The 19,840-nt window shown below is 38.9% G+C and overlaps 1 protein-coding gene across 7 annotated transcripts in view; it reads left to right on the plus strand.

Annotated features, from left to right (window-relative positions):
- The window catches only part of NAP1L1 (nucleosome assembly protein 1 like 1), a 53,632-nt gene extending 36,805 nt beyond the window's left edge, over window positions 1–16,827 (plus strand). For 6 of the 7 annotated variants that reach the window (XM_030548691.1, XM_030548693.1, XM_030548697.1 and 3 more), the window contains 11 exons: window positions 1,739–1,880; window positions 2,280–2,360; window positions 2,677–2,805; window positions 3,318–3,389; window positions 4,129–4,268; window positions 5,978–6,123; window positions 6,213–6,232; window positions 7,648–7,770; window positions 10,891–10,923; window positions 11,408–11,458; window positions 16,109–16,827. In XM_030548691.1, the coding sequence (XP_030404551.1) occupies window positions 1,739–1,880; window positions 2,280–2,360; window positions 2,677–2,805; window positions 3,318–3,389; window positions 4,129–4,268; window positions 5,978–6,123; window positions 6,213–6,232; window positions 7,648–7,770; window positions 10,891–10,923; window positions 11,408–11,458; window positions 16,109–16,144 (973 nt within the window). In that variant the 3' untranslated portion in view covers window positions 16,145–16,827. The remainder of the gene's footprint in view (window positions 1–1,738; window positions 1,881–2,279; window positions 2,361–2,676; window positions 2,806–3,317; window positions 3,390–4,128; window positions 4,269–5,977; window positions 6,124–6,212; window positions 6,233–7,647; window positions 7,771–10,890; window positions 10,924–11,407; window positions 11,459–16,108) is intronic. The other variant, XM_030548692.1, reaches the window with a different exon arrangement.
- Window positions 16,828–19,840: the final 3,013 nt, after the last annotated feature.

A 19,840-nucleotide genomic window follows, 5' to 3' on the forward strand; every position in this document is an offset into this window, starting at 1 on the left:
AGGGTTTTAACTTTTCGCTTTGTCCTGTATTGAGTAAATAATACTCTTTCTCCGGGGTTCTCAACCTTTTTCTCGCTGAGGCCCCGCTCAACATGCTATAAAATGCCAGGGCCCAGCAGGGGTTGTGTGGAGGGGGAAGCTCCAGACCAGGGAAGTCCTTAGGCATAGGTGTAGTTTTACTTCTATTTGGAGGGACAAGAGCTGGCAGGGCTCAAGTCTGGACCCCGCTGTGCGGAGCTCACCCCCTGACTCACTCGGGAGGCCACCCAGCCTCTCTGGACTGTGGGGGGATGCAAGCAAAAAAATAACTTAAAGGGGGAACTCAGATCAAAAAGTTTTTGTTTTTTTTTTTTTGAAAACTGCTCAGGGTGCAGGGATGGAGTATCAGGGTCTGTGTGCAGGCAGGGGGGTAGCTCAGGGTGCTACCCAGTTTGGATAGCCATACACTGAGTAAATGGCAAAATTTAATTTTGTGCTCTTAAACATATAAATATCACTGTGTATAATTCTTACAAATTGAGCACCATCCTTGAGAATATACCCCATCGTTCTCCGATTCAAGTAATGTACATTTTTTTTCATAAAGTTTGCATAAAATACTTGAGTTCAGATCCTCAGTTGTGGCATGGCCACTTTGTGCTCCTCTGCCATTGGGACATAGGCATGGAGCCAGTGTAAGTGGCCCCAAGAAGATCACTGCAGCATAACAGGATCCTGTGGTATATAGGCTCTGATACCCTGCATTCTTATGTCAGTTTAGAGGGCAAAGCTGGGACTACCATACATTCTGCTGATCAGCCCCCCTGGGCAGCCAACTGCGGCTAGCCGGTGTAATTTAGAGAGCTTGATGTAGCCTAATGCTGGGTGACTGGGCCAGTGTACCTCCAGTCCAGGATGGGAGAAACTTGGAGGCCAGCTTTGCAACCCATCTCACCACAAGCTGGACTTTATCCACCTCAGCTATAGCCGGGCCTTAATGTTTTAATGTTATATCGTCATTGGAGCCCAGATGTAAGGAGAGCACCCAGTTGATTACACAAAAAGCGAAGAGCTCGAGGGGTTGCAACTACTTAGTGTATCTTATCAGTGTCACTTCAACACTTTTTTCCAACATGTTTACTTAATACATTGGTCTGTCTAGGAAAAATCTTTTTAATTAATGGGAATATTATATAATATGTTCTGAAATGTTGCACCAGCCTCTTGGCTTTCAACTACCTAATATATAGATGTAAATCCTGATGTTACTTGATTTTCTCTAATGAAATAGAAAAAAAGTCGCTTGCCGCCTTGATGTGTTGGACCATCTTTGCAGGGATTAAAAAACACTATCCTGACAATCATTTACTTTAAATTACTTTAAATTCAGTTAATACTCTACTATTTAGAGAGCAGCCTAACATTATTGCTTAGGATCTTTAAGCAAACCTTATGTAATAGAACTTAACGTTTGTCTCGGTTCTTTGGAATGCTTTGCCTCTAGCCTTAGTGAAACCTCAGATTAGTTTACGCATTTGCATTAATGCCGAATCAGCATGAAATAGTGAGTTATGTTCTCAGTTGTTCTTCTGTCAAAAGCTTAAGTATGAAAAGTATTGTAATATAGCATAACACAAAACCAATCTACTATGTAAGATGGCTATGGGATGGGCAGGGAGTGATTGAGAAGGGGGTCAGTGTGTTTTATGGAACACTTCTGTTAATAGTAATCATAATACTGTATAACTGAAACTTTCAGCTTGCCTAAGGTAGTTAAGAGACGGGTGAATGCGCTCAAGAACCTTCAAGTTAAGTGTGCACAGATAGAAGCAAAGTTCTACGAGGAAGTTCATGAGCTGGAAAGAAAGTATGCTGCTCTCTATCAACCTTTGTTTGATAAGGTAACAACTGTGCTAATTTGACTTTTTATTTTTAAGATCTACTTAAGTAAAATCCCAACAGAAAGGATTATAATGGGAATAAACATCAGTGGTGCATATCTGTAGCTATATGGTGTTACAGTCCTGTGTGGGGCCAGATGTGAACCCCTTAGTCCCATGAGTGAATTGAGTCCAATAGGACCACCCATGAGAGTAACCAGTGTGATTAAGGGTCTCAAGACCTCGGTGGTTATTTTGGAGGGGCATGGAGTAAAGTGTAATGTTACTGTTGAGTGGCAGATGAGGTCAAGAAGCAAATGGAATGCATTCCCCAAAGGGAGAGCTTGGATTACAGTAACTTTACTAATTGCAAAAACATACAACAGTAAACCTGAAAGACTTCATGGTTTTATTTTCCAGCGAAGTGAAATCATCAATGCAACTTATGAACCTACAGAGGAAGAATGTGAATGGAAAGCAGATGCTGAAGAGGAAATTTCAGTGAGTATCTCCACTGTATCTGAAGAGAATAATTGATGGCATATTTCAAGCTTTAACACACTATGCAAGACCCAATACTGTAGCAAAATTTAAAATGTCAGCAATGAAATTCTCATAATAGCTTTTTGTAACTCCTATAAAGTAGCTGTGAATCTTGAGTTTTCGTTATGGGCACACTGTGCTTTAATTGAATATTTGGTACCTGTGATAGAATCATAGAATATCAGGGTTGGAAGGAACCTCAGGGAGTCTAGTCCAGCCCCCTGCTAAAACTCTTGTTAAATTTTAGAAAGTTTAACATTTTTATTTTATCAAGGAGGAAATGAAAGAGAAGGCCAAGCTAGAAGAGGAGAAAAAAGATGAAGAAAAGGAAGACCCTAAAGGAATTCCTGAGTTTTGGCTGACAGTATTTAAGAATGTTGACTTGCTTAGTGATATGGTTCAGGTAGGTGGTGACCTAAAGTTAAATATAATCATAAGTTATAAAATTTGTACTGGTGTGCTCCTAGAAGTTGTGGAAATAGTGATATGATTTGGTTGTTTTGGTACCTTGTCAATGGAATGATGTACCGTGCTCCCACGCCTGTTCAGCCTGACACATCTTATTCTTTAGTTGCCAGTTACATTCCTTACACAGGTCTTCTCATATTCAGTGATGAAATGCATATCAAGTTATGATAAATTGCCTTTCGTGATTGAATAAGATTGAGGATGCTTATATAATTGAAATTATTTACTGTGCCTATTTATTACTTTACTGTTGCCCTCTGCTGGTCAAATAATTGTGTAAAATAGTTTCAAATGCCCATTGCAGATTCTTTGCTACTGTGAAACAAATACTAAATATATTTGTGCCCCTTGCACCCCAATGCATTTTTTATTTTGTAGCTAGCTTAACTCAGATGCTTTTCGTATGAAAAAAGCTATGCATTGATTTTAAAATCATTTTATTTAAAGGAACATGATGAACCTATCCTGAAACATTTAAAAGATATTAAAGTGAAGTTCTCAGAAGCCGGTCAGCCTATGGTAAGCGTAACATCTTAGACAAACTGTGTATTTCTGCATTTGGCACTGGGGACATGGTGGTGGTCTTTGCCTGCCAAATATTTGATGTTGCCTTTTGGATTCTGAAGAATCTTTAGTTTGTTCATAGTGAGAAATGGCACTAGCCTACTGCTAATACAGTTGTATATAAAATGACCACATATCTCTTGTATTATGATAGTTTAATCAATTAGGTACAAAACCTAGCTTTAGTGAGTATTTGCATCTAGGAGTTTCACTTTCAGATCTGGACACAATTTCAAAAATGTAGTTGCTGATAATTATGTCCTTGAACTGATTACCTATGTTGCTTGCAAGAAATTATGTGGTTTGCAAAGAAGTTAAAATGGCTAATTATTTCTTTAGTAGTCCAGAGGCTTAGCATTACATTATAGCACGCAGATCACTGTTTATTGAGTGATCTCACTTCAAAATGTATGAGGCAGAAGATGAAAATCATAAACCTAGATGCCAGTATTAAATTAAGAAAACTTTTTTTAAATTTATTGTAATTTGGAGATAGAAATTGTGTTAGAATTTTGAGTCTCATATATTGGGCAGAATTGACATTGAGTAAACCACTTTATTACTGGAAGACAGGTGTACGTTGATTTAGGATATCTGATTCTTGGCTATTAGGTGTTAATCATGATTTGGAATTTAAAGATGGGTAAATATTGCTCTGTTGCTAATGCCACTGTCTTCCGGCAATTGTTTTTAGAGTTTCACGTTAGAATTTCACTTTGAATCAAATGACTTCTTCACAAATGAAATGTTGACAAAATCATACAGAATGAGATCAGAGCCAGATGATTCAGATCCCTTCTCCTTTGATGGACCAGAAATTATGGGTTGTACAGGGTAAGTGTTCATATGGAATTTTTTAAGTAGTTAACCACCTTTTAATGGCTCTTCTTGAATATTTGGCTGAGCTTGCAGTCATAGAACTGGAAGGGACCTCGAGAGATCATCTAATCCAGTCCCCTGCACTCAAGGCAGGTACGTATTTATTATGCTTGCATTCAAACAATGGTCTTAGATTCAACTTGCTGGGATTTCTGTGTTTGTTTGGCTATGCATGACATTGGCTAACTTTTGAACACTGCATCCAATCAGCTCTAAAATTTCAGACAATGTACTAGGCAACTATGGTCAGAACCTTGTTAACTTTGTGGGGAAGGACAATAGGGGCATAAATGCAGGTTACGTGAAGCTCCATGCAGCTCTTTAGTACAACCACAACCTCAAAACACCTCTGCAGTTGTGTAAACAGCAAAAAAACTGGCTCCTATACCCATGAATAGAGTTAATATGTTGACACTCTGAATGTCTTCTCTCTAATGGATTGAACCATTATTCTTTCTAAATTTTATATAGCATCATTCCTTGAATTGATTTTTCTAGATCAAATACACAGTTCAGGAGGACAATCCTATAATAATTGTCAAATTGAGACTCCTCAAACTTAACTCTATGTCTAGGATCACCTGCAATGTTCATCAGATATGGAGATCAATGCAATCAGTGCTTCAAGAATGAATACTTACTGACTTGATTTGTTTTACCTGAGCTCCCTGCCTTCCTTCCCAACTTTTTTGGGGTCTTAATGAAAGAAGCTAAGTAAATGAACTTGAGTGGAGTTTGTCCCTTGCTGTCCTTGGCAGGTTGCATACATTGTAGATAGTTCCAATGATTACTAAGTGCCATGAGCCCACCTGTAAGCAAGTGTGCTGCTTTGCAGGCAGTCATTACATTAGCAAGTAACAATTCTTAGCTTTCTCAGACTCTGCATACCTCTGTCACAGCTATATTTCCTTCTTCTCATTTTCCTCCGTTTTCTCCTCCACCCTAACCTGGTATCATTAACATATTTGGTTGTGTTTTTCATGTTTCAACCTTTTTTGTAGCCTTTATGATTGAAAAGCCCTCACACCATCACTGGTGCCAATTAAATTACTGCCCCCTATTCAAATTGTTTCTGAAAATGTACTTTGTCCATGCAACATGTCCATGATTCATGGAAGGAAAGTGACTCCTGGTCAGTGTCGACAAGGTTCATGGGATAGGGATTTCTTTCATAGTCTTGCTCAATGTTGTTCAAAATTATAGTGCTTGCTAGTCTTGTTCTAAAGTAAAATTGAGCTATGCTCTTATTCTTCCACCTTCCAAGGCTTAAAAGTGAAATATAATATGAGGGGCCCAAAAAATTATTCATGGAGGAAATAAATGCTATGGGATACTTTTCTGTAAGCTCAGTTTATTTTCTTTATTTCTGATAGAAATATTTTCAACAAGAAAAGTGTGTGGGGCGGATATCTCTGGATTGGAAGGAATTTTGGAAGTAGAATGAGTGATATACTTCAAAATGAACTACCCGTGAGAGTTATGACTAGCTCAGTGTGTTCTCTAAATACATAATAATTTTCAAGATCACTTTAAAAATATTCAGTTGGCTGTACTTAAATAATTAACAACTATATCCTTAGACTAGTGGTAACTTTAGTATGTAAAAACAATGTGAAGTTGTAAGCATATCCCAATCTGATAGCTATTTTCCTTATTTCTTACAGGTGCCAAATAGACTGGAAAAAAGGAAAAAATGTTACTTTGAAAACAATCAAAAAGAAGCAGAAACACAAGGGACGTGGGACAGTTAGAACAGTGACAAAAACTGTCTCCAATGATTCTTTCTTCAATTTCTTTAGTCCTCCTGAAGGTAAGTATTGTCTGGATTCATTTGCAATGAATTATATGTAGTATCTTCAAAATTACTGGTATTTATTTTATTTTCTCTCTTTCTTACAGTTCCTGAAAGTGGAGACCTGGTAAGTTGAAGAAGAAATTCAATACACCAAATTAGGAAAGAATGTATGCTACTTCAGCTATAATTTGGGAGGATATTAAACTGTTCTACCTATTTCTGCATGTAATAAGGAACACTCTTCTCTAGTCAATACTGTTTAGCATATATTCTGGCTTACTTTATGGGAAGAGATATTCAGGTTGGATAAGAGCATTCTTAGTACTAAGAGTTGTAATTAGTATATTTTGGGCTTGTTCATACTTGTGAAAGATAAACTGGAGTTGTCTTGTAAATGTTAAAATTTGAATAAACTTGGGGCTCATGAAGGTGAGGAGGAACCAAGAATACCAACCTAAGATGAGTGTTAAACTGACTTGAACTACAATCTCCAAAGGAGACATTTAATTAACTTACTTATCTAGTTACCCCAGAAGTGCTGTGTCTACTCTATCCACTTACCATTTCCACCACTGCTAAAACTGGGGAAGTCTCAGGTGTCCACAAATGCTTTTTCAGCTCTACTGTTCACTTGGCTACCAGTAGTGGGAAGCTTTACAGAAAAAGCCTCATCTACATGACAAAATACGAGAAAAGGTTTTCAAGACAAGCACGAGTGTAGATTGTGCTTTTTATATAATGGATCTGCTTTTATCACCGGAGACTCTGAATATGCTGCCAGAAACTCCACAACTAGTAAACTCAGTCCATAGGTGTTTTGGCATCTTACACACTTTTTTTTTTTTTTTCATTTTAAACACTTTTTTTTTAAATAGTTTTTCAGATGTAAACCAGTAGAGTTCCATTTACCCGAGTCTGCTAACAGGAGTGAACTTTAAGTGTTGTACCCATCTCATTGGGTTATCAGTGTAAATGTAACTTAAATATCATATTAACTGAATTATAGGTGAAATATTACTATCACTGTAGCTGAATTAATTGGCAGAGACATACCTTAGGAGTAAGCTGTGAGTCTTTAAAGCATTCAGATATTAATGTATTTGTAAGATATTCAAGGGATTTTTAGTGCTTAATAGAATTTTAGGAAGATTATGAAGAACCCTAACATGATCTGGAGAAGCTAAACATTGGGGAAATGGGGAAACTTTCTTTTTAATACAAGTCTGGGTGAAAAAATTGACTTAATGAAGGAACTTAATGTATTTAGGTTTCTGTGTTAATTTGCACAGAATTTCAGAGACTCTTTTCACAGGTTGCTTTTTTTAATGTGTGCAAACGCATACATTGTTTACCCTAGTTTGCAAGTTGTCCCTTAGTTATGATCCAATAAATGTCAGAATCCCTGAACATAGTCCCATTGAGCTGAACTCTTTTGAATATCTGGTCACATCAGTCTGACATTAGTTTGTGTTCAGACTCCTAAAACAAATGAGTTATGAATTTACCACTTGACTGTGTTTCTTTTAATGTCATGTGCAGGATGATGATGCTGAAGCAATCCTTGCTGCAGATTTTGAAATCGGCCACTTTTTACGTGAGCGTATAGTCCCACGATCAGTATTGTACTTTACAGGGGAAGCTATTGAAGATGATGATGATGATGTAAGTTATGTTTTTAAACTGTCTAAATTATGCTCAAACAATACTCTTAATATAAGACTCCTAATGTATAAGATTTCTGTAGCTTTAGTAGTGTTTGTGGGATTTTGTGCATGAATCTACTGTCGAGGTACTTCCAGCTCTGTTCAGGGGAGGCCCCCCTACATTGTGTTACAAAAGCCACGGAGGGCAGTAGTGGCCACTCTACGATATGTCTACACTACAAGTACTACACCAGCACAACTGTATTTGCTCTCCTGTAGCACTTGTAGTATAGACACTTGCTACAGCAACAGAAGGAGTTTCTCGGTTACTGTGGTAAATAAATCTTTCTGGGAAATAGTAGCTAGGTTAACAGAATTCTTCAGTCAGTCTAATTGCATCTACACTGTGGGGGGTAAAGTTGACTGAACTGTTTCACATAGTGTGTGTACTTTTTTACACTGCTGAAAGATGTAGCTAAGTTTTTTAGATGTAGACCAGGCCTTAAAGGTATGGAGGAATATGACATTGACTCTATGCCATCAGGGCATGACTCTTTACACAATGGTGTGAGCTCACCTGTGCTGGATGTAGGGTCAGAAAATGGCCAACTACAGCATATGGCCTGGTGTGCTGGAAGATGGCCCATTTTGTTTTTATGTAGTCTAATGCAGACAGAACTCACTGTGGAATGGAGAGAGGGTACTCTATCTGTCTGATTAACAGATTGATATAAAAATTAAACATCCATTGAGGTTAAAAACCTAGGGAATACCAGAGTTAAAGTTGCTTGGGTAAATTTATCTGTAGGACTCCTGGCTTGTTTGTTGTGGAAGGTAGGTAAGTGTAGTGAATGAGGCAGGAAGAGAGGATGGTATCACGGTTAAGATAATTAAATACTAAACTGGATATTTTGGATTCTGTCTCTGCAACAGAGCCTCTATATGATGCTAAGCAAATTATTTAAACCAAACTCTTCATGTATGGTCACTAATTGTGTGTACCTCCTTTTCCGGGTGCCCAGCATGATATTGTGGGGTCTGATCTGAAGAAGAGTTGAGCGCTTCCAGCTAAACTGAAGGCAATAGGAGCTGTTTTGTACATGTAAAGAGCTGTATAATTATAAGTACTCTGAAAAATCAGGTCCTAGATTACTCACATTGGGTACCCAAAATTAGTGTGAATTTATAATCTTAATCTCTCTGTGCCTTGCTTCCAATCTGCAAAATGAGGGGATAAATAATACTGCATCAGAGGCATTATGAAAACAAATTAATGTTTGTGAAGCACTTGAATACTATAATAAGCACTGTAGAAAAGCCTGTGAGGAAACTATTCATTTTTTTGTCTTCAAAGCATGGTTTGAATAGTGTAAATGAGGGGCCCACAATGAAGAGAACCAAATTTTGAAGTGCTGCGCATTAAGTGAGCATCATCCATTGTATTCACAGAATGGGGCAAAGGTCCTATTTAAAAAATAGTATATGGTTCTATACAAGGGTGTCAGATTAAGGTTGCCCAAGGAACCTTAGTTCTGTCATTTCCTAACCTGAATTCTTGGTTTTGCAATCTTAATGTTCTCAAGTTTTTTAGTGCAGAGCTTCCTAAGTTTTTGAAAAAAACAAACTGAAAAAACAAATTCCATCATACTGAGACATGGATCATGAATAGTGTTGGAACCTTTAGATCCACTGCCACTTGTGCTAAGGAAGTTAACTGATAGCAGCAGCAGTAGGTTGTCATCGTGTGTATAGCTCATCACTTAGATAAGGAATGAGATCACTTTGCCATTGGTGGTTCATAGATATTTGGTGACACTGGAAGAATGGTGACATTCAATCTTGGGTTTCTTTCCTGATTCGAGAAGGGGATTGCACTCTACAAGGCACAAACTCTTCTATCTATTTACCCTGTCCACCCTGTAAGCTGACTCTCCCTTTTCCCCCACCCTATCCCTGCCTTCCTCCTTGCTGTTCCAGTTCTCCCTGCACAAACCCTAGTCCCTTGTCCAATCCGTGTTCCCCATCCCCTGGCTTGCAACCCCTGTATCACGAGATTGTGTCTCTCTCTATCTTTTTCTCTCTGTCTCAAACTTCTCTCTTCCTCTGATCCTCAGTCCAGCTTTTGTTCCCCTCTGCATTCAAAGTAGACTATTTCCTAAGCACCTCTGCGAGGATGGGTAAGAGGCCTCCTGCCCTCGTTCCAGTGATTTTTTCTCTCTCTCTCTCTCTCTCTCTCTCTCTCTCTCTCCCCTCCTCCCCCCTCCCCCCTCCCCCCCGCCAAATTCGAGTCTGGAGCAGCACTTCCAGGGAAAGTTCAGCCTCACTCCTGTAGCTCTGATCTGGAACTTGCTCTGTGGAATGGCACGTGCAGTATGGTCAGCACTAGAAACTGTGAAGCTTGAGCCATACTCAGTGAAGAAAATCTTTGGAAATTCTATTTGTTAAACTCCAGCAAGTCTCGACTAAGTGTGTGCAAGCTTCAGTTTTTCACAGACTTATAATTTGGTCAAATTTGGGTATATTTGTCATGGAGACACAAAAAGACATATCCCTGGAACACCCCTGCCAAATTTCAAATCCCTGCTCCAGAACTTTGAGAGCTATTCAAAGAAAAGATCACTGTAATTTATTAACATGGACAAAACTGTATCTCCATCTAGCTGCATTCTTTAAAAAAATTATCCTCAGGCTGACACTCAACTTGGAAAATTTCAACCCAGGCAATTAGTTTTGCAGTATATAAGCAACTGAAAATGTGGTCTTGTTAGGGGGTGTCAGACATTTGTAATAGGTGTGGCTTTCAACTCTGCCTTTAATGAAATATATACATATACGTGCAAAATGAATGTTAAAACTTACTCATAGTTAAGTGTTATCCTTAAAGTAGGAGACAGCTGTCTTTGTTAAAGCTTATTTTAAATTATCTGCTCAAAAAAATGGCTTCAGTATTAATGATATTGATCACTGTAACCCAGATCTAGAAAAGTTTTTTGACAAAGCTAAACTAACGTAAATGCCCCCTTTGAAAAACAATGTACTTAATTTTACCATGGAAATTCTTTGGCTTCCACATAACTGCTTAACATCTAGGATGATAGTGTTTACAACATTGTACAATGAATTTTTTTTTCTCTCTTAGTATGATGAAGAAGGTGAGGAGGCAGATGATGAGGTGAGTTACAAAATGGGTTAGGTGAGTAAAATGACACATGAATACTTCATTTTGCAATGGAATGGTAGCTGAGCAATTGGCAAGTTACTTATGTTTCTTGTTTAGTTAATTGTGAGTGACAAAAATGCTTCAGTATTTCTCCAATCTATATAAAACATTATTGATTCAGATGTTTTATAAATGTAAGTCTCAGGTGGTAGTAAAAGCAAATATGCCAGATATTAGTCTGCCCTCAGATTTGTACTAGTGGCACAAGTATATTTAAGAGTAGAGCTTTATCCTAAATGCAGTGTAGAAATTTACTCTAAAAGCTCAGTATGGGTAAACACTAAGATATCTCATTCAAGTTCTTTTCATTTCTGCATTATGAAAACTTATTATAAAAAAAACTTATAAACATCAGAAGAACATTTAACCTGTTACTGCACTGTATGTGTTTAATCTGAACAAGAGCAATTTCTAATTGATACTTTCTATCTTTCAGGAAGGGGAGGAAGAAGCAGACGAAGAAAATGATCCAGATTATGACCCGAAGGTGAGTAGTAACAATTAATGTATTTAATTAAGATTACACAATTAAATTGTTGCTTTAATTAATCTGCAATATGCAATTCATAATTCCTGTAACAAACATGCTTTGACTAAACTGCTCTCTCAGATGGTTTTAATACTCCACTTTTTACCTTCTAAGATTTGCTGAGCAACATTGTCACTCTAATTTTTGTTTTAATAACACTTTTTTTTTAAAATGTGGCCATGGATCTTTTTTAAAGAAGTTAGAAGTATTATTACAAAATGAGTGTTTAAAAATATACATAATCAACCCTTTTTTTCGGCAACTAAAAGCTTTCCTATTCATAAGTTAAAGAAAATACAACTTATCTTAAATGAGGGCTGTTAAAATCTTCGATTTAGTTGGGTGAGTTTGTCACTTATATATTTATTTATTTTTGCTATTCTCTGTGACTTAAAGTGTAGCCTGCATTTGGTTGCACTATCAATGAGAACATATCCTTTCACTTGGGTGAAATTTCTTGAGTGGGGCTGAAGCTGTATTTTAAGACTTAAGAGTAAGGAGAGGATTTGGGCTGTCTTCCCTGGAGATGATTGTCCTCCTGTACTGAGCAGAACCTACAACAGTGCTCTAAAGAAAACTAGGTGTAGCTTTCCTGCTAACATGCAGTTGGATGTAAACACTCCCTTTGGCAGGGAATATATTGCTTGGCTAAGAGCCCATCTCATTCCAGTCTTCCCCTGTATGTCTTCACCCAAAAAAGGGGAACAATACAAATGTTTACTCCTGAGAGAGCAGAGACTTCAGGATGACAAGAGGACAATATGGATGTGCAGCAGGGATTGTTAATCCTCTGTTTTGCATACTCCCAAATTTATGTGAATTCTCATAGCTTAGTTTGGGAAATACCGGACATCGGAAAACTCATCCTCTTGCTCTACATTAGCTCCTTTATTCTAGATGAGCCACTGGGATTTTTGAACCCTAGTTGTCATAGTAGGTAGCATTTATCCAGCTACTTTTAGGGCCATAAGCAGCGATCAAGAAGCCAAGCCAGGTCATTAGTAATTTTGAGTGGGAACCAAACTCAAATATACATGACATTAGAAACACCACTGTTACTCGGGTGACAGTGGGTAGCTGGTTATATTCGTTACATGATGCCTGCTCAGGCTAGTTGCAGAAGAAATATTGCAGAAAAAGAAAATACGTATCAGACAAAGGCAACTGTATCATTTTGGGGAGAACATATGATGTGTTATAAAAATGCAAGATTATAATGGGAAATATCCATTATCATTTTTGGACCAGTGCTATTAGTCACCCACAATATGGTAATATCTACTCTGATCTGCAAAAGCTAAATGATGAGGATGGGATACTCTGTGAAATGGACAGGTACTAGGGATGCTCTCATTGCAGATACACAGAAGCAGAAACCTATAGATAATTCTCTACTTTTCCCTCCCTGTCTGCTAGAAATCTCTAAACAATGTGCAGACAGTATCAGCCAATTTTGCAAGTTGAGTTGTTAAATGATAGTGCCAGCCACATTGTAGAAGAATTTAAAGAGAGTGCTAGCTTCAGTGGGCATAGGTGAATGGCTCTGCATAACACATTGAAAGATCAGCAGGCCATATGAATACATCAAACTTGATTCTCAACAGTGCTGGCAGGGCTTAGATCAAACCAATAATGGTATATCAAATAAGGCCAAACAAAACTGTTTAGCATTTGCCATGTTGCATCCAACCACCTGCATTCCACTGTATCCTTCGCTGCCCATGGGGGGGGAAAAATGAGTTATGGAGAGGAAAGTAATGCACACAATGCCCTTCCTGCTGAACTGCTTTAATCTACCTGGACAGAAATATCAACAAATTGATTATTTGCAAACTGAGACAAGTAGGGCTCATGAACCTGCTGTGGGTTGTGCTAATTGGCCAACTCTTTGGCCTTGTATGTTGGTCAGATATTGCCTGTTGCTAGGTTGCAAGATTTCAAATTCTGTTTGATGCAACTGAGGGATGCAGCAGTTTTGTTGCTTAGCCTAGCACGGGACACAGAGGAGGGAGTAGTGTTCGAATGGATACAGAAGTGCCCCTTGCATACAGTCCTATGCAGGTCCAGTCTCAGTATTCTTATCTGTATATGTAAGTGATCTATTATCACGTTTCTGCAGACCACACTTGAATGAATCTTTTCCCTCTATGCCACTCAGCATGACAAGATGGCAGTTGCTACTGCTGCAATGTCAAGAAATAGAACAGAAACAGGGCAAGGGCCAGGGCTTATGATTTAAGATCATAGGGATGACTCACTATGTGTGTGAGGTGGGGCAGGGGAGGGAAATGGGGGAGAAAGATGTCATCAAGGTGGTAACACTATTAGGATGTAGGACTGAGCACTGGTGTTCCCCAGAAGTAGCTGCTGTAGAGCCAGATTCTTTTTAAAAAGGTGTGGGAGGAGAAAGTGGGAAGCTAGTAGGCCCTTAAAAATGGGGCGCAGGGAGCGAGATGTGTACTAAGCAAAACAGAAGGTTGTACATGGCCTGGCAGTGAAGAAGGAATCAAGTTGATAAGATGAAGAGCAAGTACGTGTTAAAACACACCTACAGGTTATTTCCATATGCACCATTATGGGAATTCTTCAGCTGCACACAGCGAGAAGCCAGGGAACAATTATTTACCTTTGTACACCTCCCATGCACCTGGAGTGTCACTAAGGGTGTTTTGTTTCTGCTTCACACCAAAATGCACAACAGTCACTATGACTGCTTTACCACTTCCCACTGAGCAATCTCTCAATCCTGCATGTTCTCATTCACCAACTCTTCTGCATGTCGATGTAACACTAAATGTTGTCATTAAAGTCAATTACTGGGCTGACTGTAGAGGGTTAAGTGTTTTATCTCAGATTTGCTTCTGTCATGGTTTCACAGATCATCTGTTTACTCATGTTTGGCTGTCTGAGCAGTGTGGGGCCAATATAACCTTGCAAGAAGATGCTCTAAGCATTTACTTCCGTTTATGTTTAAGTAGATGATTAGAACGGATGCTGGAAACTCAAACATTGCTCCATTGTCGGCCTACCAGCTACTTGACAATTTACAATCTCTCCACTAGTTCAATGGCTTTCAGTCTGTGGACTGCGAAAATAAAATTTCAGATGCTGGAAAAGGCATACTTTTGACCAGAAAAACAATGTGAATATCCCCACCTTACTACAGGTCAAAACCTAGAAGTGTTGTCATTACCATAGAAGTCCACAGTTTAGGGCTCTCTCTCACGCTGTGGCCAGTGCCATGCCAAAGATGTGCAGCATTTATAGTTGAATTCTGTTCAGTCAGTTTTCAGTTTAAGACTTCAGGGTCTGCAGACCACAGGGTGAATTTCCAAAGGGGACCGCAAGTGAAACAAGATGGCAAACCACTACCCTAGATACTGTGCTTAGTATATCCATGTACATTTACTGGAATGGGTATGAAACCACCCTCTGCCAGTTCTTCCATCACCACAATTGACTGAGACTGGTCCTTGATTGAGACGGTTACTATAATGAAAGTACTGTCACTGTTAGGTAGGCTGAATCTGAGTGTGCCATATAATCCAATATACATCTTACTACACATCCTACCATATTGTTTGTAATTTTCTTTAGTAATCTCTCACTTCCCACTAGCAAATTAGCAGTCATCCTGTTTTTGATGTCTAGGGGCCAGGTTCTGCTGGCTCATTCAGATACGCCATCACAGTCTAGTGCCGTCAACCCAGAGGTGGCTCATTCAATCACTTACATGCAAAGGGTATTCAGCATGTCATCTCAGTGACCATCTATTTTCAGGATTTTGTGCTTTTGTTAATTATGCAGGTCAGGAACCAGGCTTTCAAAGTGTGACTTGTCTCCTGAGGGATGACATTAGAGCAAGTAAGCTCTCCACTACTGGTATTAATGTGAATTTTTGTCCTTTTATCAGGAAGATTTAGCTTCCCTGTTAGCCCAGATGACACACACGTAATGGCTCTACTGTTGAACAGTGCAGATGGGAATTGGTTTGCACATACATCTGTCATGACAGGTGCTGGGAAATATGGCCATAGAAGCCATAAATACCATGGAATAGATGTTATTTCTGTAGGCTTTATATCTTGGGAGCTTTGATGGGGACTTGTTACCCTCACCAGGTTACCTCTCATGTCATTATACAGATACTTGATGACCTGTGCAGTGAGCCTGTATGTTTGGGCTGCCTGTGCTCACGGGGTCAAGGAAAGTCCTTGGCTAAGACTCCTGGAGTATATGGGCACCTCTTCCATTTCTGTGCCAGGCCAGTTTTTTTCCCATTCTTTTTCCCTCATTTTTTTTCCAAGATAGACCACCATACTGTAGTTAGAAGTGCTGTGTTGCTGCCAATGGCTAGTGCAGCCCTCACCCAAAGGCAAAACTGAGGCATTCTCTTGAATTTGGCAATTCAAAGATATCCTTAACTTGCTGAGTGCACAGAGATTTGAATACAATGTGGAATAGTATTATCCACAGTGTGGATAAGGGAGAGAAGATGCAAGATTCTTAGACTAGAAAACACTTGCTTGACAGCTTTTAATAAGTGGCTTGGAAAAATAACTTGATGTGACATCTGTACTCTGACTTTTTTTTTTAATTCCTCAACAGAAGGATCAAAACCCAGCAGAATGCAAGCAGCAGTGAAGCAGTGTGTATGTGGCCTTGAGGATTACCTGCACTGTAATAGCCTAAACACAACTGTTAGTTACTTACAGCCTTATGTTTTGTATCTTCTTGGTAGAATTAAGTAAACAATTTGTTAAAATGAAATAAAACACACAAGTACCAGTTTAAAATGTAGGTTCATTCTACCTAGCATTTTAATAGTATACTTTTCTGCCAATATGTAGAATGCAGTAAATCCCCTAAAGCATGAATGTTAATTCATCGCTACATAGTTTGGTTCTTGTGAAGTCTTTCGTCATGTAGCTATTAGACTGCAGCTGTGAAGATTATCAGAACTGTTAACTGAGACCAATATTTGTTTAGAGAAAATCCTCTCCTGAAAAACCAACCAAAGTATTTTCAGCCCAGTAGTTTGAATGGGTTTGTCTGCTTGCACTAGCTGTGCCTTCATTACCTTGTTAGAGAAATGGCAGTGACTTGTACTAACTAGGAGATGATGCATTTCTGGATTTGACTACTTCAGACAACTAGTATAATTCATTTAACTTCCAACAAGACCACATTAAATGTTCATAACTGTCTGCTTGTTTATGCTATGGGTTTTGTATTTTATGTGACAGTGATCTACAAAGGAAACCCAGTAATCATATTAAGGTTATTGTTTACCACTGGGGTGTGAATAAAACCTAGTATTTTCAGAAGTTAGTCTTTTTATTATGCTGTGTAAACTGTTAACATCTTACATGCTGCAGCTGGTTTTTTTACTAGACAGTCATTTTTGAGAACCTTTTTATAAGCAGACCGTTAAACACTCAGCAATGTAAAACATCAACACAACTGCACTGTTCTCCTTCCTGGACAGTTTTATCTAGGCTTTTCATTGTCAATATAATGGGGATAATAAGGTAATGTTGCCACGTGTGAATTTGAGCTACATATTTCTTTGACTACAGTCAGCATATGTCATTTGGGAAAACAAATTCAGTTTCTGCTGCAGTTCGTATTTATAGGTAAATCTGGAACCATGGAATAAAGATGTACAAAACTCTTTTCATAATGCCTTAGTGAACTTCAGAGGTCACCACTTGATCAAATGAACTCTGGCTTATATTTTAAATTGCTGTGTAGACCTAAAAATGTCTAGATTTCCCTAAATACCACCTGGCTAGAGGAAATAGTAACCCTTTTAATGAGTCAGTATAGACAGTTCTCCAAAGTGGAAAGCTCTATTGTTTATCTTCAAACTATGAATCTGGGAAGATGAGATTCAGGCCTTCTGAGTGCAAACTACTAGTTCAGTTTGGGAACAATATCTGTGTATAAGAGGAATAGACTCACCATTGACAAATATGGAGACTGCTAACAGGAAATGCAGCAGCAGCTTAAGACCTGTGTGGTAGAAGGAATACTTTTTAAAGGCAGTGACCTCAGGATGAGAGCGGAGGCATCCAAATTCCTTGAATAGCTATTTTTGCTTCTTTATCTCTTCTTCCCCCCATCTCACCATCACCCAACCCCACCCACAGTAAACCACCCTGTTTGTTGACTTTTCAGTCTGGAAGAGATTGGGATGCAAAGAGCTCTACCTTGACTCTATCCCTTTTAATGGAATTGGGTGTTCCATTTTGCAGTCCTTATTGCATCAATTTTGGTCATCTATGCTTACTTTAGTTCTTGTTTGTCTTTATGTATTCTTCCACTCAAAAGTAAATGTTTCCTTTTTCTTTTAGCACCATTCCTGCTCTAGAAACTACATTTTTTTTAATATGGAACACAAGCTTTAAATCTACTTATTCATAAAACTGGGCTGCTAAAATGTAACACTGAAAAGTCAGTGGAATTCAATGTTTGTACAGCCATCACCTTTTCTTTACAATCTTTACAAACTCCAGGCTGGTTGTGGCTTTCTGAAACGTTTTCCTTCCACACCGTTTCTAATATGACATAGCCACTTTCATCTGAGGCTCTCAAAGTACTTTACTGACACTAAGTTCATATTGCCTCTGTTGTGAGTAAAGATACAGGTATCACTACCCTGCCCCTGACAGACAGCAGATTATGGGACTGGGCATCAGTCTGGCTTGTAGCATGTAAGGCTCTATAAAAACCTAGGACGGGGGCAGTCAATTTTTTTTTTCTTTCAAAGTCCAAATTCCTTAGTCAAGGTATAGTCAAGGTCCAGACTTTTTAGGGAAAAAACCAAACAACTAAGCAAATAAGGTTTTGAAGTAGATTCAAAGGTGTGGGGTGATTATTTGGCCTGCAGTCCGCCTGTTGACTACCCCTGGCTTAAGTCCATAAAGACAATTCTCATTGAAACTTAGGAATTATCTGAGTTGGAATTCAGCCAAGGCATGCAAATATTACTTCATTGTATAGTAGAAGGCACTATGTTCACTAAACCTTTGGTGTGGATTGTAGTAGTTGTGACATTCGTTCCACTCTCCCTCCGCTTTTACCAGGTCATTAGTTAATACACCTCTACCTTGATATAATGCTGTCCTCAGGAGCCAAAAAATCTTACCGTGATTGAGACACGATACATCGATCAATCACTACCCGCCGATAAGGTGGGTAGTCTGGACGTACCCTCAGTGATTAATTTCAGAACTAATATCTTTAACAGTGTAGGTGGGGAGAGTTAGGAAGAACTAACGTCGCTCAGTTGTATTTTATTAATCTTCTGTCCCACTCACCTATTGTACCTTGCATGCAAAATAGAGATGTAATTTTAAAATTTACAAAAGTAGCTGATTATATCTAGTTCATTCTGCATCAGGGACTGGTTCTCATTTACCATCTCAGTCTTGACCTAATTTGGAAACTAATCAAACATGCATTTCAGTATAGCCAAATGTAATGTCATACATTTACAACCAAAAAAAAGTATGTTACCCTTAAAGAATAGGGTGGTATCCTGGAAATTAATTCCTCTGAAAAGGAGTTAGGGTCATTGAAGATAATTATTTTTCTTCAAGGGCTGGTCCCTATGTGTATTCCACATTTGGGTATGCATGCACTTAGGCCAGAACATCTTGCAAGTAGTATCTGTTGGTCCATGCCTGCGCCCTGGATCTCCTTGTGCTCTGTAATTTCTGTGGATAGCTCCCCCAGTGTGCAATTTGTCACCTGCCACTTGGAGTTCTGGGAATGGATCTCAGTGTATCATGGGTGCAGGCTTGGCGTCCCATGATGCACTCTTCTTTCCTATTATTCCATAGGCTTCCGATTACATTTTCTGCTGTTTTTCAACAGCCCCCATAAAAAGTGTGCCCAGCATCTGTCTGAAACCATGAATCTTGCACTGCTCCCCAGCCTTGAGATGGATGTTATCAACACAGTGCACCTGATCCTGTAGTATTTCATGAGCTCTAAGTCTGATGATGGTGTCTGCCCTGCTATGTTCCATTGAAAGAAAACTCAGATTGATGTTGGCATTCACAGTTCAGCTGCACATGGACCGTCATTAGTGGGCATGGGAAACAAGCACTGAGTGGTGGGATTGCATAGTGATGCAGGTATGGGATGACTAGTGGCTATAGAACTTTTGGATGTGCAAAGCCACCTTTCTGAACTGTGTGGGGATCTCACCCCTGCCCTGCAGCGCAAGGACCCCAAAATGAGATCTGCCTTCACAGTGGAAAAGTAAGCGGCAATCTGTGGAAGCTGGCAGCTCCAGACTGTTACCGGTAAGTTGCGAATCAGTTTGGCTCT

The sequence above is a fragment of the Gopherus evgoodei genome, chromosome 1 (genome assembly GCF_007399415.2).
Source record: "Gopherus evgoodei ecotype Sinaloan lineage chromosome 1, rGopEvg1_v1.p, whole genome shotgun sequence".
Lineage (NCBI taxonomy): Eukaryota > Metazoa > Chordata > Testudines > Testudinidae > Gopherus > Gopherus evgoodei.